General features: G+C 49.4%; 1 protein-coding gene across 9 annotated transcripts; it reads left to right on the top strand.

Annotated features, from left to right (window-relative positions):
• The first annotated feature begins 2,606 nt into the window (after positions 1-2,606).
• Positions 2,607-24,994, top strand: LOC135979501 (major histocompatibility complex class I-related gene protein-like). Of its 9 annotated transcripts, XM_065579831.1 has the most exons (6): positions 3,268-8,904; positions 9,169-9,444; positions 11,072-11,347; positions 13,097-13,198; positions 24,141-24,182; positions 24,688-24,994. In XM_065579831.1, the coding sequence occupies exons 2-6, from the start codon at positions 9,285-9,287 to the stop codon at positions 24,690-24,692; spliced, it is 585 nt and encodes a 194-aa protein (XP_065435903.1). In that variant the 5' UTR covers positions 3,268-8,904; positions 9,169-9,284; the 3' UTR covers positions 24,693-24,994. The 9 variants fall into 9 exon arrangements, 7 of the variants coding, with proteins under 7 accessions (XP_065435908.1, XP_065435905.1, XP_065435906.1 ...); XM_065579836.1 differs by lacking the exon at positions 13,097-13,198 and having other exon boundaries at positions 2,607-8,904; XM_065579833.1 differs by lacking the exons at positions 24,141-24,182; positions 24,688-24,994 and adding an exon at positions 15,893-19,372 and having other exon boundaries at positions 3,262-8,904.
• The last annotated feature ends 6 nt before the right edge of the window (positions 24,995-25,000 follow it).

Below are 25,000 nucleotides of genomic sequence, written 5' to 3'. Positions count from 1 at the left end.
CAGACTCCGCAGAGTGTCATCAACTTGGGCTGGAGAGTTAGTGAGAGAATCAGCCCCTGCAACGTGCAGATTTCAGAGTAGCAGCCGTGTTAGTCTGTATCCGCAAAAAGAACAGGAGTACTTGTGGCACCTTAGAGACTAACAAATTTATTCGAGCATAAGCTTTCGTGGACTACAGCTAAATTTGTTAGTCTCTAAGGTGCCACAAGTACTCCTGTTCTTTTTGCAACGTGCAGAGACTCCCGGGCTGCCTTACTCCTGGCAGCACAAACCCAGCACGGAGCCCCTGGGGTCAGGCAGGTTCCCCTGCACGCTATCGATAGATGTGTGCAGAGCCGTTCTTCCTGCTCAGTCCCTGATGTGGGGGGCTGTAGTCACCTGGCCAGGCCCCCGATTGTGCTGTCTCACTTAGCACGGGAATGATCCATAAGCGTTCAGTGCCTGGCGCTGCTGAACTGTCCCTGGCCGGTGAGGGTCTCTCTGACGTAATTGCTCCTCCCTTCCTGACAGGGGACTCGCGAGTGACAATCCCTGTTTCCCCCGTGTCAGTGGTACTGGCCTGTCGCATTGGTGCTCACCCAGGAGTGTCCCCAGCCCCTTGTTGTAGCACCTCCAATCCCTCCTGGCTCCCAGCACTGACAGCAGCAATGAGAACTAATTCCTGTCCTGCCCTGGACACCTGGGTTTCTGGTGGCCCTGCCCCAGGACTAAGCGACAGCGTGGAGGGTTGCCAAGTGTCTGCCCCCCAGCCCGCCCCCTCTGTAGCTAATTTAACCCTCTCCTGACTAGTCTCACCCATTGGTCCCCTGCTGCTGAGCCTGTCCAGCCTGACCTGTTCACACGGACACCAGCCTCCCCAGTGCTGAGAGAGAGGCTCCGCTCGCCTGCGCTGGGGAGCTGCTGTTCTGTTCCCACTGCCCCCTCCCCAAACCACTGTCCCTCCTGCCCTCCTCCCCCCCATTTACCCCTCTTCCTCCCCCCATCCTGGGGCTGCCAGATCGCCAGAGACTGTCCTGAGTCCTGCATCTTGACCACCAAGTGTTCTCTCTAGCTGTGTCTGCCCCCAACACGCACATGGGGGAATTCGGGGTCTGGTCCCTCTGAGACCTCATCGGTGCCCTGTCACGGAGTGTGGGGGAACTCAGGGCCCTGCACCCCCAGCTTCCTGCGATTTACCATGACTCTTAGTCAGCCAGTAAAGCAGAAGGTTTATTTAGATGACAGGGACACAGTCCAAGACAGGTCTTGCAGGCACAGACCACAGGATACCCCTCAGTTAGGTCCATCTTGGGGTCCTCGGGCACCCCAGCCCCCTTGGGAGGTCAGAGTCCTCTCTGCTTCCCAGCCACCTCACCAGCCAGCTTCCGAGACTCCTCTTCAGTGACCCCTCCCACAGCCTTTGTTCAGTTTCCCAGGCAAAGGTGTCATCTGGCCTCTAACCCCTTTCTGGGTTCTCATGTTACATGCTCAGGTATTCTCCGTTGGTCAGTCTCCCATCCCCCCATTGCAGACTATCCTAGCCACACTCCCCTGTCAGCATTCACAGACCACATTAAGCACAGTCCCAGTTCGTCACATGCCCCACCCTGCTTATCCCTGTGGAGTGCAGCATGGAGGAGAAGAGGGGTGGGTGGGGAGGGCTGACCCACCCCACTCCTCTCGGGCACCTGGCTTGGGATCTCTGCGTGTCTGTGACCAGCCGCCCTGCATCTCTCCAGATTCTCAGTGGTTCTCTCGTTACTCCATCCCTTTTCACCTCAGTTGTTTTCTCACTTTTTGACTTTAGTTGATTGGTATAAATCAGCAGTGTCCAATAGAAATTCGATGCTAGCCACACTTGTGGTTTTGAATTTTTCTTATTAGCCACATTACAAAAAAGCCACATGCATTAGCCACAATTCAATAGCCTATTAGCCACCTGTGGCTAGTGGCGAACGTATTGGACACCACTGATATAAATAGTTAGTTGGACTCTTCTAGCAGAGTTTCTTCTGCTCCTGAAACTGGGCATGTCTCGGTCTCCGGGCTTCAGACCCGGTGCCTCCTGTGGCAAGCCCATGCCTTTGAGCGACCTACACTCCAGCTGTCTAAAGTGCTTGGATGAGACTCCTATGGCGGATCGCTGTCAGCTCTTCCACCAGTTCAGTCCACATGCGAAAAAGGACAGGGAGGCCAGGCTGAAGTTGTGACGGGTTTGGTCACAGAGACTCCCCTTGAGACTGTCACTCCATGTCCTGGGATACCACTGAGAACAACCCTCCTACCCGAACAGGTTTCCCTCCACTCCCGTCTTGCTGAGTTAGACACACCAGTCACCTCCAGCACAGACACAGAGGTTGGGCCACAGAAACAGTTTCACTCAGCCCAGGGGCTTCTCAGTTAACAGGGACTTTCCCAGCACTCAATATTCAACCTTTTTGGGAGCCCAAACCCCAAATAAATCCCTTTTACTCTGTATAAAGCTTATACAGGATAAATTCATAAATTGTCCACCCTCTATAACACTGATAGAGAGATATGCACAACTGTTTGCTCCCCCAGGTATTAATCACTTACTCTGGGTTTATTAATAAACAAAAGTGATTTTATTAAGTATAAAAAGTAGGATTTAAGTGATTTCAAGTAATAGACAGAACAAAGTAAGTAACAGAGCAAATTGAAACAAAACACTCAAGTCTAAGCCTGATACATTAAGAAACTGATTACAGGAAATATCTCATCCTCAAAGATGTTCCAATAAGTTTACTTCACAGACTGGACTCTTTCCTAGTCTGGGCCCAATCCTTTCCCCTGGTACAGTCTTTGTTAGATCCAGCAGACATCTTATTTGATAAGCAGGGGTTTTCTCATGACTGGCACCCCCTTTTATAACTTTGGCACAAGGTGGGAATCTTTTCTCTTTCTGGGTCCCTGCCCCTCTTGCTAAATGGAAAAGTACCAGATTTAAGATGGATTTCACTACCAGGTGACATGGTCAAGTCTCCATTCCTCCTTGGTTGGCCCCTATGTACACAGGAAGGCTTTCAGGTAAATAAATCATTTACCATCAATTGCCCTAATCAATGGGAGCCATCAAGTTCCCAATGCCCCATTGACGGCCCTCACCTGGTGTGACTACAACAGTGATACAAGTTTCGTATTTCCCCAATTCCAGACATAGAAATAATACATGAAAACAAATAGGATGAACACACTCAGTAGATTACAAGCTTTCTAATGACATCATACAAGAGACGTTTTGCATAAAGCATATTCCAGCTACATCATATTCACATTCATAATCATATTTCCATAAAGTATGTGGAGTGCAACGTCACGATCCTTAATCCTGAGTGCCAAAGTGGGTCTCTGACCCATTCTAGACTTGCAACATCTCAAAGACTGAAGTTGTGCATTGTCTCCATCATTCCTTCCCTGGATGTAGGGGACTGGGACGCCACCCTCGATTTGAAAGATGCCTATTTCCACACCTCTACTTTCCGAGGCCACAGAAGGTTTCTTGGGATCGTTGTGAACCAGACTCATTGCCAGTTTACCATCCTCCCGTTCAGCCTGTCAGCAGCCTAATGGGTCTTTATGAAATGCTGGTAATATTGGCAGCCTTCCTGAGAAGGTGAGGGGTGCATGTGTATCTGTACCTCAGTGACTGGCTGGTCAATGACCAGTCCAATCCCAGATGAAAGCCAGCATCCACCTCGTCCAAACAACCTTTCGAGCACTGGGCCTGCTGATAAACGAGCAGAAGCCAACACTCCTCCCGGCTCAGAGGATAGTGTTTATCGGAGCGTTGCTCAATTCTACCCAGGCCAGGGCCTTCCTCCCAGGAGCCCACTTCCAGTTAGTGTCGTCACAGGTCAAGGCCCACTCAGGCTGTTGGGTCGCATGGTCGCGTGCCTCTACGAGGTGTGGTATGCGAGGTTGCACCTCAGACCCCTACAGGCTTGGCTGGCCTCAGTGTACCAGCCAAACAGCCATCATTTGGACTCGGTGCTCACAGTGCCTGCCCATCTTTGGCACCTCACGACACAAGGTCAGTGGTCCCGGCAGCAACGCTTGCTATGGATAAACGTCAGAGAGCTCAGAGCGGTTGGCCTAGCATGTCAGGTGTTGTTACCCACCATCGCAAGCAAGGTGGTGCAAGTTCTTACAGACAATATGGCAGCCATGTTTTACATCAACAGGCAGAGAGCGGCCCGCTCTTCTCCCCACTGTGTCAGGAGGCCATTTGCTTGTGGGAGTTCTTCATAAAGCACTCAATCCACCTCAAAGCTTCTCCCCTTTCGGGAGCCCAGAACAAGCTGGCAACTCAGATCTTCTCACCATGAATGGTCCCTATGCCCCAACATAGCAAGGACCATTTTCCAGTGGTGGGTACTCCCCTCGTAGACCTGTTCATGACCAGACAGAACAGGAAATGTCAGCCGTTCTGCTGTCTGCGTGACTGCAACCCGGGCTCACTCACAGATGTCGTCTTACTCCCTTGGAGAAATCACCTGTTCTGCGCCTTTCCCCTCTCCCCCCAATTCCTTTTGTGCACAAGATCTTGCTGAAGATCAAGAGCGAAGATTATTCTCATAGCCTCAACCTGGCCACATCAGCACTAGTTTGGCTTATTTCTAGACCTGTCAGTAGCAACTCCAATGCCACTCCCTCCCCTTCTGGACCTGGTCTCGCAAGATCGCGGCCAAATGCTCCATCTGCCTGACGGGTCCATGTTTAAACCTGCAGAACTGGCCTGTTCGGAGCAGGTCTGCTAGGTTTTGCTAGGCAGTAGGAATCCAATTACCAGAGCTACTTACCTTGCCAAGTGGAGGCGTTTCTCCATTTGGTCTACCCTGCAAGGCCTCTCACCGGGGTGCCAGAATCTCCCTATGAGTGTGGGGGGGCTACCGGTGCTGAAACGGTGACTCCGCCTCTTCCCCAATTCCCCTCCCCCCGCTTCACTTCTTCTCAGGCTCTGCCCACTCCCCCCTTCCCCTCCCCCCGCTCTCACCTGCTGCTAATGTGGCAGGGCCATGGCCCCTTGGTCCCCCTGTTCCGGCACCCCTGCCTCCTCACCCACTGAGTCATCTTTCAGATGAAGCAGATACTCCAGAACCGTCTGGGAACAGCCAGGTCTAGCGATTTCATCCGTTAAGGTACACCTAGGAGCGATCTCCGCATTCTACCCCTGCTGGGTGGTCAGTCAGGTTTTTCACATGAAATGTCCATTCCCTTCCTCAAGGGCTTTGAAAGGCTGTACCCACAAATCTGGGAACCCATCTGTGATAAATGAGTGGGGGTAGCACCCCAACCATTCAGTAGCTATAGAATCCTCCTTAGCAGCTGTACCCTAACTGCCTTACCTGTAAAGAGTTAAGAGGTAAGCTTAAAATGAGTTGGCACCTGACCAGGGGAACCAGTAAGGAAGCTGTACCCTCTCAAAGTGGGGAAAAGTGCTGGGTGTGTGGGTCTTTTGTTCTCTTGGCTGCAGAGGGACAGGGCAGTACTTATGCCGTAAAAAGCTCTGGGCTAGGTATGAAAAATCATCAGGATCATACCTAGAAACTACTCATTTGGAACCACCGATATGGAAGTTGTCAGGGTTCCCTCCCCACTCTAAACTCTAGGGTAAAGACGTGGGGACCCGCATGAAGAGCTCCTAAGCTTTTTCTACCAGCTTAGGTTAAAACCCCCAAGGTACAAAATTCCCTGCACCCTGAGAAATGCTTCTCTCACTGCCACCATCAAGTGTTTTAAACAGGAATCCGGGAAAGGAACCACTTGAAGTTCCCCTTCCCCCCAAAATACCCTCTCAAGCCCGTACACCCCCTTTCCTGGGAAGCTTGAGAATAATCTCCTAACCAGTTGGTTACACCGTGATCTAAAAACCGACTCCCGAGGTTTTAAAACCATAGAAAACAGTCAGGTTCTTAAAAGAAGGATTTTATTAAAACAAAGAAGGTAAAATCATCTCTGTAAAATCAGGATGGTAACTATTTTACAGGATACTCAATTTCCAAACTCAGAGGGATTCCCCCTCTGGACAAAACCTTAAAGTTACAGAAAAAACAGGAATAACCCTTCCCTCTAACACAGGGAAAGCTCACCAAGCAAAACAAACAGAAACCTACTCGCAATCCTGACTAAACTTACTTTAGAAAAGTGAGGTTTGGTGAGGAGATTGATTTTTCTGCAGGTACTTCTTGTCTCCCAAGATCACTCTGACTCAGACAAAGAGCCACACACAAAGTCTTCCCCCCTCCCAAGATTTGAAAGTATCTTGTCCCCTTGTTGGTCAGATGCCAGCCAGGTCAGGTGTCAGTCTGGCTACCTGAATTTCTTAACCCTTTACTGGTAAGAGGATTTTATAGCACTGCATCAGACCCTCTCTCCCGTCCCTTTATATTTATGACAGAAGTAGAACAAGAAATGTTCAGGTAGATACAATTAGGCCGATCTTTTTTTATGGCTTGTGGATTCCTGTGTGCTAACCCCACGTGCTTTTGTTTTGTTGTAACCTTTAAACTGGATCCCAAGAAAGCTACTCTTGGTGATTAATCCTTGCAGTTGCTCTTCTAAGATCTAGCAATAACCTAAGTTTTCCAAGGGTGTTTTCTTTCTTGTTTTTAAATAAAATTTCCTTTTTGTAAGAACATGACTGGATTTCTGTGTCTTATGAGGTAAAGAGGTTGTGCATATATTAATCAGCTAATACAACCGCTGGGTTCTCCTTTTCTTTTGTTTCCTTTCTTGGCTTTCCCGAAGAAGGGGTGGAAAAGCCGAGGGGCCCCAGAAAAACTTCCCAAGAGAGTTCTTCTGGATTGGCAAAAGGCAGATTTTCACTTGGGTGGTGGCAGCATTACCAGGCTGGAGTGGCCAGTATTAATTTTTCGAGTCCTTGCAGGCTCCCACCTTCTGCACTCGAAATGCCAGAGTGGGGAATCAGCCTTGACAACATCCCCGTGGGGAACTTAAACCTGGTCCTGTCAGAGCTCACGGGGCCTCCCTTTGAGCCTCTAGCATTGTGCTCTCTGTTGGACCTTTCCTAGAAGGTCGCCTTTCTGGTAGCAATTACCTCAGTCTGGAGGGGCTCGGAGATTAGAGCTCTTATGTCAAAACCTCCATATACAGTGTTCTTTAACGACAAGGCAGTGGCGTAGCCAGGTTAAGAGCACGGGGAGCGGAGCTAAAAAAAGGCGCTGGGAGCAAAAAAAATGCTCCACTCAGTCAGTAGCGCAGGAGCAAAAGGCGTCGGAGCACAAAAAAGGCACAGCTTCTGCTCAGTGGGGGAGCGGCCGCTCCCCCTGCTCCCCCCCAACTCGGCTACGCTACTGCAACAAGGTACAACGTTGCCCCCACCCCGTGTTCCTCCCAAAGGTAATCTTGGAGTTCATAGTAATCAGGGTATTTTCCTGCCCATTCCCTTCCTCAAGCCGCACAAGAATAGGGAGGAATGACATCTCCACCCTCTGGATGTTAGGCAGGTGTCCTAAACTGATCCATAAATTCACACCGCTCTGATAGGATGAAAACCCTACCCCTTTTGGCTCAGAGAATTTCATTGTGGATTACATTGTGCATTCACATGTGCTACGAGCAGGCAGGTGTCCCACCACCTGCCTTCCTTGCGGCCCATTCTGTGAGAGCACAAGCTTCCTCAGTGGCGTTCATGGCCCAGGCCTGATCCAGGACATTTGCAGAGCAGCGACCTGGGCGTCAATACATACTTTTTCTTCCAACTACGCCATTACCCACCAAGTGAGAGATGACACTGGTTTTGGTTGGGCAATATTGTAATCCATGTGTCCATGAACTCCGAGCCCACCTCTTACGGTATTGCTTGGGAGTCCCCGAACGTGGAAGGGACTTGTGCAAACAGTTGAAGAAGAAAAAATGGTTACTAACCTTTCTGTAGCTGTTGTTACTTTTAATGTTTTCCACAAGTGATTAGTGATTTTTGGGTGTCTGATGTTCAGAGGCCGGGTGCTCCCACTTTCTGATCAGGCCCCTTTAAAGGGTCTCAGTTAGGCACCCAAAATCACTAGTCATTGCTGAAAATCTTGGCATTTACCTCAATGTATCTAATGCAGGGTGAGGGAGGGGTGAAAATATTTGGGACCCTGTGTGAGTTATTTTTGTGCCCCAACATTCTACCCAGTTTGCCAAGCTAGGGGTCTGATCCTTTCCCCACGTTTCAGTCTTCCTCGTGATCCCCACACTGTTCTCTGTTCACCACAGCCTCTCTCCCGCTCCCCTAAATTCTCCTTCCTGTCCCCATCCCCCTTCCCTCCCCACCAGTCTCCCTCCCTGCCTCCTATCAGCCCAGGGGTGGCTCCATTAACTGAGTCTGCTCTTGGTTGTGTGCGAGATGGGGGCCGTTGTTGTGAAGATTAGCCTGGCTGTAGGAAAATGGTGGCTAGCTGAACTAAGGGCCGTCAGTGGCCTGATCCTCACAGGGAATCACCTTGAGACAGTGGCCATGTGAAAAAGAGGCCAAGCATATGAAGTTGGTTCTTTGCCATTCCTAGACTGAGTTGGGGGCACGGAGAAGATGGGGCAGGGAAACAGAGTGACCCTGGGCATTCTGTGAGGTCATTAAACCAGAGCAGAGGTTAGTGTGGGGGACAGATCTGTACCACCTCCTCACAGGGGAATGGGGGTACTGTCAATGACGGAGGTGGGGGACCAAGTGATCCTGAGGACCCTGCAAAATTAATACAACAGAGCAGAAGAGAGTTGGGTACAGACACCCTGAACTCCCTCTCTTCTCCAGATTGACCCTGACTACGAGAACTGGGGGGATCCGCAGAGAGCAGAAGAGAGCTGGAGGGGATAGATCCCTGCAATATCCGGAGTACTCCCTTTGGGATTGTGCCACCCTGCTCCTCCTGCAGGGAACATACAAGAACAAGCAGCAGTGAGGTATTCCTTGAAGGTTGTGAGCTCTCTGCAGTGGGGGCTCTTTAGTGTACAAGACCCAACAGATGGAGAGGGTGCCCCCTGCGGGTTTGGGTTCCCTCCTGAAAGGAGCTGGGAGGGTGTAGGACCCAACAGCATAAGTGGGAACCCCATTTCTCAGGGGAGGGAGGGCCCAGTAGCAAGAAGAAGAACCACTGGGCTACCTGCAGTGGGCTCTTGGTGAGATTTTCAGAGAGAGACTGCTTCTGACCCTCAGCTGTGTTTCAGGGTTTCACATCATCCAGACGATATACGGCTGTGATCTCCGGGAAGACAACAGCATTCAGGGGTTTTACCAGGATTCATATGACGGACGAGACTTTCTTACCTTCGATAAGGAGACCATGACTTGGGTAGCAGCAGATATTGGGGCTCAGATCACCAAGAGGAGATGGGAGGCTGAAGTAAATGACAACCAGCAGTGGAAACGCTATGTGGAGGGGAATTGTATTTCCTGGCTAAGGAGTGCTCTAGAGTACGGGAAGGAGACTCTACAGAGGAAAGGTAAGGCGGGGGACAAGCCCCACCTAGGGGGACACTACTGGCTACATCTCCATTCCCCAGCCCCAGTTCCAAACTGGAGCAGGTGGGTAGGGGGATATTCAGCGAACCTTGCACCAGGGATAGGTGGGGAAACAACCCCTTCCCCATCAGTTCTGCTGGAAAAAAAAGATAAGAAATTGAAAATGTTAAAAGCAGTTCACTGTAGAGAAGCTGCATCTCCAGAGCCACTTGACCAAATGAGCGCAACTTCACATCACAAATTCTACCTCTTCCTCTGATGTGACACAGCCGTTATCAAGGCAATCTGTACTTGTGCATGTTACAGCACTCTTCTTAATTATGGAAGTGCCACTTCCATGGACACCAGCTTCATTCACCATGTAATTCTTCCCCATTCACTGTCTGTACCATCATATTTCTTGTGTTGCCCCCAGCCCGTGTTCCATCAATGATGGTAGCTTTGTCCTTGTTGCCAAACTTCTCCTACAGTCATTTATGTGCTTCCTTCTATGCCATTCCCTACATGTGGAATTGCCCTCCCCATACTAACCTGGAAGAAGGCTCCCCTTGTCCTTAAAGTTTTCCCCCTCAAGACCTACCTTTGCTGCAACACTTTCATACTTTACTTTTTGATTCTTTTATCAATAAGACACCAGATAATCACACTCAAATTTATTACCAAAGCTTTTTAGTTAAAGATTAATCACAAACATAGAAGGGAAGAGGTTAAATGCTTTAACACTCCAACTCAGGAGAACAGTCTGCTTCAAAATGTTAACTCACTATTACCCGTTTATGTACCTTGTCTGTTACCATGTACACACATTTCCCAGATTAGTTAGCATCATTACACACCCTGATCTTTCCCTTCCCAAACAGTTTGCACTTGCTGTTCAAGGTTACTTGAAATTTCTACCCAGTTTTTTGCAACAATTATACTAGTTGCTTATTTCTCTCACAAACCTCAGCAGAACATTATCTTGTCCTTTGCCATCTTTACAAATGCCAACAAGAAAAATCCATACACAGCATTGTAATGGGTATTTCAGTGCCAGGGGGTTGGGAAACTGATTTTTCAACATTAGCATAATTCCTTTTGAAATCCATAATATTGGGGTAAATAGATTTGGTAACAACCTACAAGAAATTAGCCAATTCAAATTAGCTCGTTTGAGGGGCAATTTAGCACTGTGTGTCACTTTTTGTTTAATGGGCCCTTTCCATCTCTAATTGGTCAGTTTATCCAGTCCAGTTTTTGCTCCCTGGCCAGGGCAAGATTCTTCTCTCTTTCAAATCTAGGGACTGAGAGGAGATGGGTACAAACCTAGTGTGTGATTGACACCTGTATCTGGAGTTTAGTGAAGCCTGTCAAGGTATTTGTGTCTCTGTGGTTTGGAGCAGAGGCCAGGTCAGGGACCTGGATTCAGGATTCACCGTTGCTGATACTGTGAATTCGGCACAGAAATCCTCTAACATGGTGGTTCTCTCTCATCAGAGGGATTCTGTCTCATGGACTCTCATCCTCTCCCACTGCTCGGGTCTCAGAATTTCATGCTGCAAAGCTCTAGAAAATGCTGCCTGGATTAGAGCTGGAAAACACCTAACTTGAGTTTCTTCTTTTTCCCAGTGTGTCCAACAGCTAGAATGAGCGACAGGTCATCTCATGACGGCCTCACCACCCTCTCCTGTAAGGTCAGTGGATTCTACCCCCGGGACATCACCGTGACCTGGCTGAAAAATGGGGAGAGCAGACAGCAGGAGATCTACTCTGAAGGCATCCTACCCAATGGGGATGGGACCTACCAGACCTGGGTGACAATGGAGATTGATCCCAAGATCAAAGCCCATTATTCATGTCACGTGGAGCATGAAAGCCTGTTAGAGCCACTCTCTGTCTCCTGGGGTAAGGAGTTTGTGTGTTTGTCTGTTTTCCTAGTGGGAGAGGGGGAATCCATTAAACTCAACCCCTGAAAAATTCTCATTCGGATTTATAGGTTGAAGCTGGACTTTCTCAGGGTTTGTGAGGCCCTGTCCTCTTTGGCTCTGTCCCCCTGCAGTCAAGTTCTTGTGCTAGAGCTGGGGCTCATGTCTTGCTCTCCAGTTTGCTGCCTCTGGGGCTGTTGGATACATCTCAGCAATACAGTGTCTGTGAAGGGAGAAGATTAACAACGAGACATTAAGGCCTGAAGGGACCATTCTAATCATCTGATCTGAGCTCCTGCCTAGTCCAGGGCAGGGGGGAATCACAGTCTGGCCATCTGTGGGCAAACTAGCGCTGATCCTTCAGAAAGAGATTTCCATTCCAGATGTAGTCTCCAAGGGATGGAGAATTTATCACATCCCAGGAGAAGCTCAAATCTGCCCCTTATTTCCAGACAGAGTTGGTCTTGCTTCAGCTTCCAGCCCGTTCTCAACTTCATGCACTCGTGGTCCTCCAATGAGTGCAGGGGACGGGACTAGAAAAGCTCTCGAGGTCCCTTCTAGTCCTAGGATTCAGCAGGTTCTCAGAAACACGACTCTATGGGCCCATGTGGCCAGAGGTAGAGATTTAATGTTGGGAGCAGCTTGTTTCTGTGTGCAGTGATGCTGGAAGAGAGGGTCTGGCCTTGGAATGGAGCGAGGAGGCAGATTAGAACCCTGCATCGGGGGAGAGTCTCCTATGCCCCTAGCACAAGGAAGTCGAGAGAGAATTTATTACCCATCTTTTTGCTTGGTTAATTGGGATGTGGAAAAATGCAGCATTTGGAAGTGCAAACAATTTCTAAAAGGGCAGCCTGCACTGGAAATCTAGTCAACAGATTTCACATCGTAATCCTGCTACTACGTCCCCTGCCAATTTTTGTGTCATAAACCACATTTCCTTATTCTCTTAGAAATATTTTTCTTTTTGCTGTATTATTATGTGGATCTTTCAGACAACAGGAGAAGCTGATTAATGAAACTTAAAGTGTATACAGAACTTGGGGTTTAACAGATTCATATAAACCAAGAACAGTATTAAAATATCTCTATCGTCCCCTCTTCACTTCCTGCCCCCTCAAAAAACATGCATAGTGTCTAACTATATTCATGGCAGGGAAATCCAGAGCTTTGAGGTCAGTTTCCAGTTTGTCACCAGAATCACACAATGGGACTGTGTTCCATTAGTCATGAAAGTCAGGGTGGTCAAGAAGGAGTTAGGGGCTGGGAGCCAGGACTCCTGGGTTCTGTTTCTGGAAGGGGAGTGGGGGCAGGTGGGTTAGGGGAGGAGGGTCTGGAAGTCAGGATTCCTGGGGTCTATTCCTGCCTCTTTCACTGACTCACTGTGTGATCTTCATCAAGTCTCCCCCTTTCCCGTTTAGGGACGAGACTGACATTCGTGCTCTCCCATAGTTCGGTTTATGAAGATTGATTAATGTTATAAAAGTCTTCTATTTTAAGTGCTAAATATTTATTATGAATTGAAGTGGTAGAGGCTGGGTCTAGTGTCCAGGACTTTCTGTGGTGGGGTATAATGCCTGGTAGGTACATGGTGGCTGCATTGGAAGGGGTGGATGGTTGCAGGATTCAGCCCTTATCTGGGGAGCTGACTGACTGATCCCTGCACTGGGATGAAAGGGGAGTTTTAGTGGGGGATTTTTCCCCATTGCTCATTCTCTCCATTCCATTTCAGAACCAAATAATAGTCTGATTCCCATTGTGGCTGGAGTTATCACTGCAGCTGTCCTGATTGGTGTTATAATCGGAGTATTCTTCTGGAAAAAGCAATGCCCAGGTAAAGTGGCTGGGTTGGGGGCATTTCCTGGACTTGCCGGGCCCTGCACACCCACCTAAGTCCAACAGCAATACAGGAGCCAGTGTCAGTACTGTGTGACTGTCCCACTGCGGGACTGAGCTAATGACCCCGATGGGAACTGCTGGAGGGCCAGACCCAGAACCTTGGTGCGGGTTACAGTTTATATGAGGCTTGGTTTTCCAGCGAGCCCAGCAGCCAGTGGACTGAGATCTTTGGAAACTGTCTCGTGTCTTTCTCTCCTGCCGATCGTGAGCGCCTGGGACCTTGAGTCCATTACTGGCGCCAGGGGTCTATGCTGGGCCAGGGGTCCTGTTTCTGAGCTGTGGACACAGATCGGAGTCGGTTCCTATCTCGGGAGCGGCATTCACTGAGACCCATCGCCTCTTTTCAAGTGACCATCTCTGAACAGCCATCAGTATTTGCTTGTGGATTTTAGCCTGGAGCCACTGACAGGAGATCCTCGCTCCCACTCATAGACCTTGTCTACAATGAGGCTTTTCGGGAAATCTCCAACTATTGCTCTAGTACCATAGAATCCTAGAACTGGAAGGGACCTCGAGAGGACATCTAGTCCAGTTCCCTGCACTCATGGCAGGACTAGATATTATCTAGACCAGGGGTCTCAAACTCAAATGACCACGAGGGCCACATGAGGACTAGTGCATTGGCCCGAGGGCCACATCACTGACACCCCTCCCCTGCTGCCCCCAGCCCTGCCCCAACTCTGCCCCTTCTATTAGGCCCCACCCCTTCCCTGCCTTTCCCACCCCTTCCCTGCCCCCATTCCAACCCCTTTCCTTGAAGTCCCCACCCTAACTCCACCCCCTCCCTGCTCCCAGGGGTGCAGGAGGGGTGCGGGGTGTGGCCAGGGCTCAGGGCAGGGAGTTGGGGTGCAGAAGGGGTTTGGGGTGCAGGCTCCGGCCCAGCGCCGCTTACCTAGAGCAGCTCCGGGGCCAGGACAGGCTCCCTGCCTGCCTGCCCTGGCCCAGCGCCACTCCGGGAAGCAGCCGGAACCACATGCCTGCGGCCCCTGGGGAAGGGGCCACAGGGCTCCGTGCACTGGCTTTGCTGCTCCTCCAGATACCTCCCCCAAAGCTCCCATTGGCCACGGTTCCCCATTCCCGGCCAATGGGCGCTGCGGAGGGGCGGTGCCTGGAAGGGAGGGCAATGCACAGAGCCCTCTGCCCCCACCCCCACTCCCCGCTGCCACAGGGACGTGGTGCCGGCCGCTTCAGGGAGCGGCGCAGGGCTTGCGGCGCCACGGGGGCTATAGTTTGCCCACCCCTGGCCTGGAGGGGGTGGGGAGTGGGCCACGGGGAGCTTTGCAGGCTGCAGGAACTAGCCCCACAGGCCGCATGTTTTAAGACCTCTGATATAGACCATCCCTGACTAACCTGTTCTTAAAATCTCCAATGAGAGAGATTCCACAACCTCTCTAGGCAATTTATTCCAGTGCTTAACCACCCTGACAAGATTTTTTTCCCTAATGTCCAACCTAAACCTCCCTTGTTGCAATTTAAGCCCATTGCTTCTTGTCCTGTCCTCAGAAGTTGATGAATACAATTTTTCCCCTCCTCCTTGTAACAACCTTTTATGTACTTGAAAACTGTTATCATGTCCCCTCTCTGTCTTCTCTTCTGTGACTAAACGAACCGAATTCTTTCGATCTTTCCTCATAGGTCATGTTTTCTAGATCTTTAATCATTCGTATTGCTCTCCCATGGACTTTCTCCAATTTGTCCACATCCTTCCTGGGCACAATACTCCAGTTCAGGCCTAATCAGCACAGAGTAGAGAGGAAGAATTACTCCTTGTGTCTTGCTTACAACACTCGGGCTAATCATCCCAGAATGATGTTGCCTTTTTTTGCAACCGTGTTACACGGTTGACTCATATTTAGCTTGTGATCCACTATGACCCCAGATTCCTTTCTGTGGTACTTCTTCCTAGGCGTCATTTCCCAATTTTTATGTGTGCAATTGATGGTTTCTTCCTAAGTGGGGGTAATTTACATTTCTCCATATTGAATTTCATCCTGTTTACTTCAGATTGTTTCTCCAGTTTGTCCAGATCATTTTGAATTTTAATCCTGTCCTCCAAAGCATTTGCAACCCCTTCCTGCTTAGTATCACCACAATCTTAATAAGTGTACTCTCTATGCCATTATCTAAACCCTTGATGAAGCCATTGAACAGAACCAGACCCAGAACTGATCCCTGAGGGTATGTCTACACTATGAGAGTAGTTCGATTTTACTTAAAGCGAATTTGTGGAACTGATATTACAAAGTCAAACGTGTGTATCCACACTAAGGACAGTAATTCGACTTTGTGAGTCCACACTAACGGGGCAAGCGTCGACATTGGAAGCGGTGCACTGTGGGCAGCTATCCCACAGTTCCTGTAGTCCCCGCTGCCCATTGGAATTCTGGGTCGAGCCCCCAATGCCTGCTGGGGCAAAAAATGCGTCAAGGGTGGTTTTGGGTAACTGTCGTCATTCAACCCTCACTCCCGCCCTCCCTCCCTGAAAGCGCCGGCGGGCGATCAGTTCACGCACTTTTCTGGTGAGTGACAGCGCGGACGTCACAGCACTGCGAGCATGGAGCCCGCTGCGATCATCGCTGCAGTTATGGCCGTTGTCAATACCTCGCACCTTATCATCCACCTTTTTCAGAGGCAGATGCTGAGAAATCGGGCGAGGAGGCTACGGCAGCGCAGTGAGGACATTAAGTCTGAGAGGGGCACAGACCTCTCGCAAAGCACGGGACCCCGCGCCGTGGACATCATGGTGGCAATGGGTCATGTTGATGGTGTGGAACGGCGATTCTGGGCCCGGGAAACAAGCACAGACTGGTGGGACCGCATAGTGCTGCAGATCTGGGATGAATCACAGTGGCTGCGAAACTTTCGGATGCGTAAGGGAACTTTCCTGGAACTTTGTGAGTTGCTGTCCCCTGCCCTGAAGCGCAAGGACACCCGGATGCGAGCAGCCCTGACTGTCCAGAAGCGAGTGGCCATAGCCCTCTGGAAGCTTGCAACGCCAGACAGCTACCCGTCAGTCGCGAATCACTTTGGCGTGGGTAAATCTACCGTGGGGGTTGCTGTGATGCAAGTAGCCAACGCAATCGTTGAGCTACTGCTTTCAAAGGTAGTGACCCTGGGAAATGTGCAGGTGATCATAGATGGCTTCGCTGCGATGGGATTCCCAAACTGCGGTGGGGCTATATGTGGAACTCACATCCCTATCCTGGGACCGGCTCACCAGGCCAGCCAGTACATTAACCGAAAGGGCTACTTTTCAATGGTGCTGCAAGCACTGGTGAACCATAGGGGACGTTTTACCAACATCAACGTCGGATGGCCGGGCAAGGGTCATGATGCTCGCGTTTTCAGGAACTCTGGTCTGTTTAGATGGCTGCAGGAAGGTATTTACTTCCCGGACCACAAAATAACTGTTGGGGATGTGGAGATGCCTGTAGTGATCCTCGGGGACCCAGCCTACCCGCTAATGCCCTGGCTCATGAAGCCCTATACAGGCGTCCTGGACCGTGAAAAAGAACTCTTCAACTACAGGCTGAGCAAGTGCAGAATGGTGGTGGAGTGTGCTTTTGGACGTCTCAAGGGGGGAGATGGAGAAGCTTACTGACTCGCTCTGATCTCAGCGAAACCAATATCCCCATTGTTATTGCAGCTTGCTGTGTGCTCCACAATCTCTGTGAGAGCAAGGGGGAGACGTTTATGGCGGGGTGGGAGGTTGAGGCAAATCGCCTGGCTGCTGATTATGCCCAGCCAGACAGCCGGGCGACTAGAAGAGCCCAGCGGGACGCGCTGTGCATCCGGGAAGCTTTGAAAGCTAGGTTCCACAGTGAGCAGGGTAACCTGTGACTATTAAGTTTGTTTAAACAGAAGCTGCACCTGCCCCCGTTTCTTTACCCACTTAATGTTGAAGTTTTTTTGTTCCTCAGTTTCTTTGATAGTGTATGGCATAATCTCTCACTGTGGTCTGTGCAGTATGTAGATAGCAATGGATTTTTCACCTTCAGTCCATTTGGTATGATGTCCATCCGTTTGCATTTGAAAAGGAAGATGATATCTGTCTGTATTTGTGCAAGTTTCTTCATGAGGTTGATAGATTTCCATTCCATACGGCTAAATGAAGTGCCTTGCATGGTGTCAAGTATCAGAGGGGTAGCCGTGTTAGTCTGAATCTGTAAAAAGCAACAGAGGGTCCTGTGGCACCTTTAAGACTAACAGAAGTATTGGGAGCATAAGCTTTCGTGGGTAAGACTTGGAATCTTCAGGACCAGACTCCAAAGAGAAACTGCTGAGCTCCAGTTCATTTGCAAATTTGACACCATCAGATCAGGATGAAACAAAGACTGTGAATGGCTATCCAACTACAGAAGCAGTTTCTCCTCCCTTGGTGTTCACACCTCAACTGCTAGCAGAGCACCTCACCCTCCCTGATTGAACTAACCTCGTTATCTCCATACTGATTTATACCTGCCTCTGGAGATTTACATTACTTGCATTTGAAGAAGTGAGGTTCTTACCCACAAAAGCTTATGCTCCCAATACTTCTGTTAGTCTTAAAGGTGCCACAGGACCCTCTGTTGCTTTTTACAGATTCAGACTAACACGGCTACCCCTCTGATACTCTCCTTTAAAAGAACATGATGGAAACAGTAATTAACAGAAACGTATTTTTTATTAAGAACTACACAGTTAGGGGATGAAACTGGGACAGGGGCTTGGGTGAGGTGCTTGGAGTGAAAGAAAGGACTTATAAAATCTTTGGGAATGAGAGTCTTCTGTTACTTGAGCAGTCTGCAGGGGTGGAGTGACTGTTTTCACGGCCCCTGCCGCCCCTCCTTCTTGGGACTTTGGGTGAGGGGGGGATGGGACTTTGTGGCGGGGGAGGGCGGTTAGAGAGAGAATGCAGCGGGGCTCTGTCCTCCTGCCTCCGGTCCTGCAGAACGTCTACAAGGCGCCGGAGCGTGTCCGTTTGCTCCCTCATTAGTCCAAGCAGCGTTTGAGTTGCCTGCTGGTCTTCCTGCCACCACCTGTCCTCCCATTCGCTGTGTGATCGCTGGTATTGCAACATGTTCTCCCTCCACTGGGTCTGCTGTGCCGCCTCGGCTCGGGAGCAGCCCATAAGTTCTGAGAACATCTCGTCCCGTATCCTTCTCTTTCGTCGCCTGATCTGCGCCAGCCTCTGGGAGGGGGATGCCGGGGTAGCTCGGGAGACACTCGCAGCTGTGGGATGGGAAAAAGGGAGTGAATTCCTCAGAAAGATACAATTTTGCGAACAATGAATATAGTCTTTCTCTGTGAACAAGACCATGCACAGCACCTATCACATGCGCACTCAGTACAAGGTCGAATTTTCGGCCTTCCCATTGAGTTCCTGGGGTCTTGCTGTACAGATCACACAAGCGGGGCCGGACAACGGAATTCGGCTAGCAGGCGGACATGGTAAGCCGTAGACTTTTGGCTGCTTAAAGCTTAATTTATAGCAGTGCCCTCCTTTAACGTTCCAAGCAATGCTCCTAGCCTTGGCCAGTTCCTGCTGCCGGCAATCCGGCCAGCGTGAACTCTGCCCCTGTCCCACCCCCCTCGCGGCTGTCCCTGTCAAAGATCCCTGCATGCTGCCCCTGTCATGCCTCCACCGCATGGCTGTAAACCGCCGGTTACAGTTATGTAAAGGAACAGACAATCAGTCCCAATACTAACATTCCCCTAATTCAAAGCAGGTCACCATGAGTGATATCACTCTGATGAGGATTTCGGGCACAGACCGCATGCTGCGTGAATGCCAGCAAGCACCAGGGCAGTATGCCGCCATGCTTTGCGAGGCAATGATCCCGGAGTACCTGCTGCTAGCCTGGCGCGGAAAAGTTTCCTACCATGGAGGACGCAATAAGGCCGCTCTCCCCAGGAACCTGATGCAAAGGCTTTCACAATACCTCCAGGAGACCTTCGTGGAGATGTCCCAGGAGGATTTCTGTTCTATCCCCGGACATATTGACAGAATTTTCCAGTAGCTGCACTGGCAAGGACTAGAAACTAAAGCGCCTAGGGCAAACTAATCATGAAAAACCCATTGTTAAGATACCATTCCTATTCTGTTCAAAATAAATGTTTAAAACACTTACCTACTGATGTTTCCCCTGATTCACGTTCTGGGTTACCACCTTGGGAGGGTTGGTAGGGGATCTCCATGAGGGTGATTTCCCCTGGCTGTCGGGGAAATCAGCGTTGAAAGCGCTGTCGACTGCCTCGTCCTCCACATCTCCTTCCTCATCTTCCCCGTCCGCGAACATCTCCGAGGAAGCGGCCGTTGACAATACCCCATCGTCAGAGTCCACGGACAGTGGTGTGGTAGTGGTGGCGGCCGCACCTAGAACGGAATGCAGTGCCTCGTAGAAACGGCATGTGTGGGGCTGGGATCCAGAGCGTCCATTTGACTCTTTGGTCTTCTGGTACCCTTGTCTCAGCTCCTTAATTTTCACGCGGCACTGTGTTGCATCCCGGCTGTATCCTCTCTCCGTCATGGCTTTGGAGATCTTCTCGTAGATCTTGGCATTCCTTTTTTTCGATCGCAGCTCCGAAAGCACGGACTCATCGCCCCACACAGCGATCAGATCCAAGACTTCCCGATCAGTCCATGCTGGGGCCCTCTTTCTATTCTGCGATTGCATGGTCACCTCTGCTGGAGAGCTCTGCATCGTTGCCAGTGCTGCTGAGCTCGCCACGATGTCCAAACAGGAAATGAGATTCAAACTGGCCAGACAGGAAAAGGAATTCAGATTTTCCTGGGGCTTTTCCTGTGTGGCTGGTCAGAGCATCCGAGCTCGGACTGCTGTCCAGAGCGTCAACAGAGTGGTGCACTGTGGGATAGCTCCCAGAGCTATTAGCGTCGAATTACATACACACCTACCCTAATTGGACATGGCCATGTCGAATTTAGCGCTATTCCCCTCGTCGGAGAGGAGTACAGAAATCGATTTAAAGAGACCTCTATGTCGAAATAAATAGCTTCGTTGTGTGGACGGGTGCAGGGTTAATTCGAGTTAACGCTGCTAAATACAACATAACCTCCTAGTGTAGACCAGGCCTGAGGGACCCCACTTGTCATGCCCTTCCAACATGACTGTGAACTATTGATAACTATTCTCTGGGAACAGTTTTCCAACCAGTTCTGCACCCACTTTATAGTAGCACCATCTAGGCTATATTTCCCTAGTTTGTTAATGAGAAGGTCCTATGAGACATTATCAAAAGCCTTACTAAAATCAAGTTATACCACATCTACCATTTCCTCCCATACACAAGGCTTGTTACCCTATCAAAGAAAGCTATCAGGTTAGTTTTACACAATTTGTTCTTGACAAATCCAGGCTGACTGTTACTATCACCTTATTATCTTCTAGGTGTTTGCAAATTGATTGCTTCATTATTTGCCCCATTATCTTTCTGGGTACTGAAGTTAAACTGACTGGTCTGTAATTCTTCAGGTTGTGCCTAATCCCCTTTTTATAGATTGGCACTATGTTTCCCCTCTTCCAGTCCTCTCTGCCATCTTCCATGACTTTTCAAAGATATTGGTTCAGATATCTGCTCTGTCAGTTCCTTGAGTATTCTAGGATGCCTTTCATCAGGCCTTGGTGACTTGAAGATACCTAACTTGTCTAAATCATTTTAAACTTGTTCTTTCCCTACGTTAGCCTCAGATTCTACCTCAATTTCACTGGTGTTCACTATGCTCGACGTCCAATCGCTATAAAACCTTATGGTGAAAATTGAAACAAAAAAGTCATTTAGCTCTTTCCCCATTTTCACATAGAATCATAGAATCTCAGGGTTGGAAGGGACCTCAGGAGGTCATCTACTCCTACCCCCTGCTCAAAGCAGGACCAACCCCAACTAAATCATCCCAGCCAGGGCTTTGTCAAGCCTGACCTTAAAAACCACTAAGGAAGGAGATTCCACCACCTCCCTAGGTAACCCATTCCACTTCTTCACCACCCTCCTAGTGAAAAAGTTGTTCCTAATATCCACCTAAACCTCCCCCTCTGCAACTTGAGACCATTACTCCTTGTTCTGTCATCTTCTACCACTGAGAACCATGTAGGTCCATCCTCTTTGGAACCCCCTTTCAGATAGTTGAAAGCAGCTATCAAATCCCCCCTCATTCTTCTCTTCTGCAGGCTAAACAATCCCAGTTCCCTCAGCCTCTCCTTATAAGTCATTTGTTCCAGCCCCCTAATCATTTTTGTTGCCCTCCGCTGGACTCTTTCCAATTTTTCCACATCCTTCTTGTAGTGTGGGGCCCAAAACTGGACACAGTACTCCAGATGAGGCCTCACCAATGTCGAATAGAGGGGAATGATCACGTCCCTCAATCTGCGGGAAATGCCCCTACTGATACAACCCAAGATGCCATTAGCCTTCTTGGAAACAAGGGCACACTGCTGACTCGTATTGCACACAGTTGACTCATATTCAGCTTTTTGTCCACTGTAACCCCTAGGTCCTTTTCTGCAGAACTGCTGCTTAGCCAGTCGGTCCCTAGTCTGTAGCAGTGCATGGGATTCTTCCGTCCTAAGTGCAGGACTCTGCACTTGTCCTTGTTGAACCTCATCTTATTTCTTTTGGCCCAATCCTCTAATTTGTCTAGGTCCCTCTGTATCCTATCCCTACCCTCCAGCGTATCAACCTCTCCTCCCATGTTCTGTTATTGTCTTTCTTTCCTCATTGACTAATGGGCCTACCCTATCCTTGGTCTTCCTCTTGCTGCTAATGTATTTGTAGAATGTTTTGTTGTTACCCTTTATGTCTCTAGATAGTTTGATCTCGTTTTGTACCTTGACCTTTCTGATTTTGTCCCTACATACTTGCGTTATTTGTTTACAGTTATCCTTTGTAATTTGACCTAGTTTCCACTTTGTGTAGGACTCTCTTTTGATTTTTAGATCATTGAAGATCTCCTGGTTTAAGCCAGTGTGGTCTCTTGCCAACCTTCATTGCTTTCCTGTGCAGTGGGATAGTTTGCACCTGTGCGCTTGATAATGTCTCTTTGAGAACTTTCCAACTCTTCTGAACTGTTTTTCCCCTTAGACTTGCTTCCCATGGGATCTTACCTAGCAACTCCCTGAGTTTGCTAAAGTCTGTCTTCTTGAAATCCATTATTTTATTGTATTGTTTTCCCTCCTACCATTCTTTAGAATCATGAATTCTGTCATTTCATGATCACTTTCACCCAAGCTGCCTTCCACTTTCAAATTCTCAACCAGTTCCTCCCTATTTGTCAAAGTTAAATCTAGAACAGCCTCTCCCCTAGTAGCTTTCTCCACCTTCTGAAAGAAAAAATGTCTCCAATACATTCCAAGAACTTGTTGGATAATCTGCCCTGCTTTGTTATTTTCCCAGCAGAGCTCGTCTTCAGTAGTGTAGAGTGGCTGTAGACACATGTTCTGTAACCTTGCTCAGGGGAAGTCTAGATGATGCAGTGGTTAAAAACACCTGAACCCCATCTCCTCAATTGCTCCACCTTTGCTATCACTGATGGAATTGCATTGCTTGCGGGGATGGGTCCCAATTTTTCTAGTGCAGAGAAGGCGGTGGTCAGGAATGTATACGGTGGTGTTGGGCAGAATTATTATCCCCCTAGAGCTGTGCTGTGTGTGGCTGAGTGTGACCCTGAAGGTGTCTGACCTGCTTTTAATGTTACACTTCTTTTGACTTACCTGAAAGTTGGTTTGGTGCTTGTGAAGTCTGGGCCTGATCCAAAGCCTGTTGAAGCCAATGGGCGTCTTTCCATTGACGTCAGATCGGCACCAAGCTGTCACCTCGAGGACCACGAGTTCAAATCCCCTCCTCAGTTGTCTCCTGCAATTAGCTTTAGGGACAAGACCAAGACTAAAACTATGGGAAATATTTACATAAATGATGGACTGTCTCAGAGGCCATCTAATGCCTGCACCAAGAGTCAGTATAAAATGCGTAGATCTGCCGGGCCCTGCTAGGGTGTAGCCGTCCAGCTCTCTCGTTACCCTCTCAGGGGTGTCTCCAGCGGGTACCTGAGGGGGTTTGAGAAGTGCCAACACAACCTCCTCGGAGCACCCCCTTCCTCCTACAGTTGGCCCTGAGTCGTGCCTCCCTCGCTCCTCCTCTTTACTCCAGAACAACGGAAATTCACATGCAAGAACTTTGTTAACGTGGAATTAAGGTTGCAGGTGCTCAGCCCTGCCCTGGGCTCCCTGTGTCCTGAGAGTGTTGAATTCCCAGAAGTCAAAGGTTGGCAAACCAGGATATGCCGACGTAGAATGATGCTTCCCACGCAACTCGAACTCTGCCCCAGTGGGTCTGGGAATAGGAACAGGGAATAGACCAGCACCAGGCCAAACCAAACTCACCCTTGTCTGTGTGCCCAGCACCGCCCCAAATCAGCGTTCCTCTTCATGCCATCCACACTGTTCTGTGCAGCGCCATTGATTAAGGCGGGAATTGCTGTCGATTGGCAGGGTGTGAGGGTGAAGTCTGTGGTCTGCTTGAAGGACCCATTTGGGCACAGACCGAAGGGGGCAGAGTTGAGGTTGTTTGGCCTGAGTATCCATAGCCCAGCATTTCTTAGTTTGCTAGCCTTTAACTCTTGAGTGTTCAGTGCTTCCATTCTGAAGAGACAGGAAAAGCACAAGTCAGTGCTGACCTCGTACAATGGTAACGTTTTTTGCATGTGAATAGTGGAAATCCAGGGCAGCTGCATTGTAGACTGATCTGTGCACCAACCACCTCACTGCTAGGGAAGAGTAAGGTGATGACTGTTCCCTTTGGATAAGAGTCCCCCGTATCTACTAACTACGCTGAAGCCCTGCCTTGTGAGAGATGCTAATATACTCTCTCTCTTCTCCTCTGCACAGCAAGTGACCAAGGATCTAGTGGCTCTGACAGATCTGCCAAGGGTAAGTGAGGGGGGCTCTAGCCTGGGGGTTCACTGCTCTCACTGAGGCCTCTGGAGAGAGACACCTAGTCCAAGTCATTGGACCCTGAGTCTCACTGGCCCATCCCCTCTAGCAAACCAGCCCCACGGAGCAGAACAGGGGAGTTCTGGATCTCTTATTTCCCTTTTATTCACACAGGTTTGCAGCCAAAGCCCCCTTGTTTTCTCTGCGATGAATTTAGGTGTGAAAGACTCTAGTGAGAGGGGTTTCTCTGTGGCTGCTGATAGAGCATTGGGTGAGATTTGTAATGATAAATCCAGCTGCTTCAGAGAACAGTCTCCAGTGAACCTGCAGGAGGGACAGAGCCCAGCACCTGAGGCTCCAGGAACACAGATCTCTGACACTGGAGCTAAAAGCTTTGTCGGCGGGGTTAGAGATTTTGTCCACTAAACATGGAGCCACTAGGGTGACCATCCATTATGGCAGGTTCCCTTTAATAGACGTTGCCTGTGTTTAACTTCTGCAGCTTAACAGAGCCTGTTGGAGTCTGTGCCACAACCTGAGGGGACCCCAGAGAGGAAGATGGATGAGCTCTGCTCTGTCTCCCTACAAGAGCCAATCAACCTCTCCCAGCTTTTCTCTGGCACTTGGAGTGTCCCATGTGGGATTTCTGGCCTCATTTATCTGCTCACTGAACCACTTTTTACCTTTTAGATGTAATAGTTTTCTGTAATAATGTTTTATTTGCACAAAATAATTTCCAAAATGTTAATGGATAAACTCTTTTAGTAAGAGTTTAGTATTTGCTAGCATTTAGTGTGTGCACTCAATGCTCTACG

The sequence above is a fragment of the Chrysemys picta genome, unplaced genomic scaffold (genome assembly GCF_011386835.1).
Source record: "Chrysemys picta bellii isolate R12L10 unplaced genomic scaffold, ASM1138683v2 scaf923, whole genome shotgun sequence".
Classification (NCBI taxonomy): domain Eukaryota; kingdom Metazoa; phylum Chordata; order Testudines; family Emydidae; genus Chrysemys; species Chrysemys picta.
The sequence above is the reverse complement of the archived record's forward strand: the minus strand, read 5'-3'. Positions and strand labels throughout refer to the sequence as shown.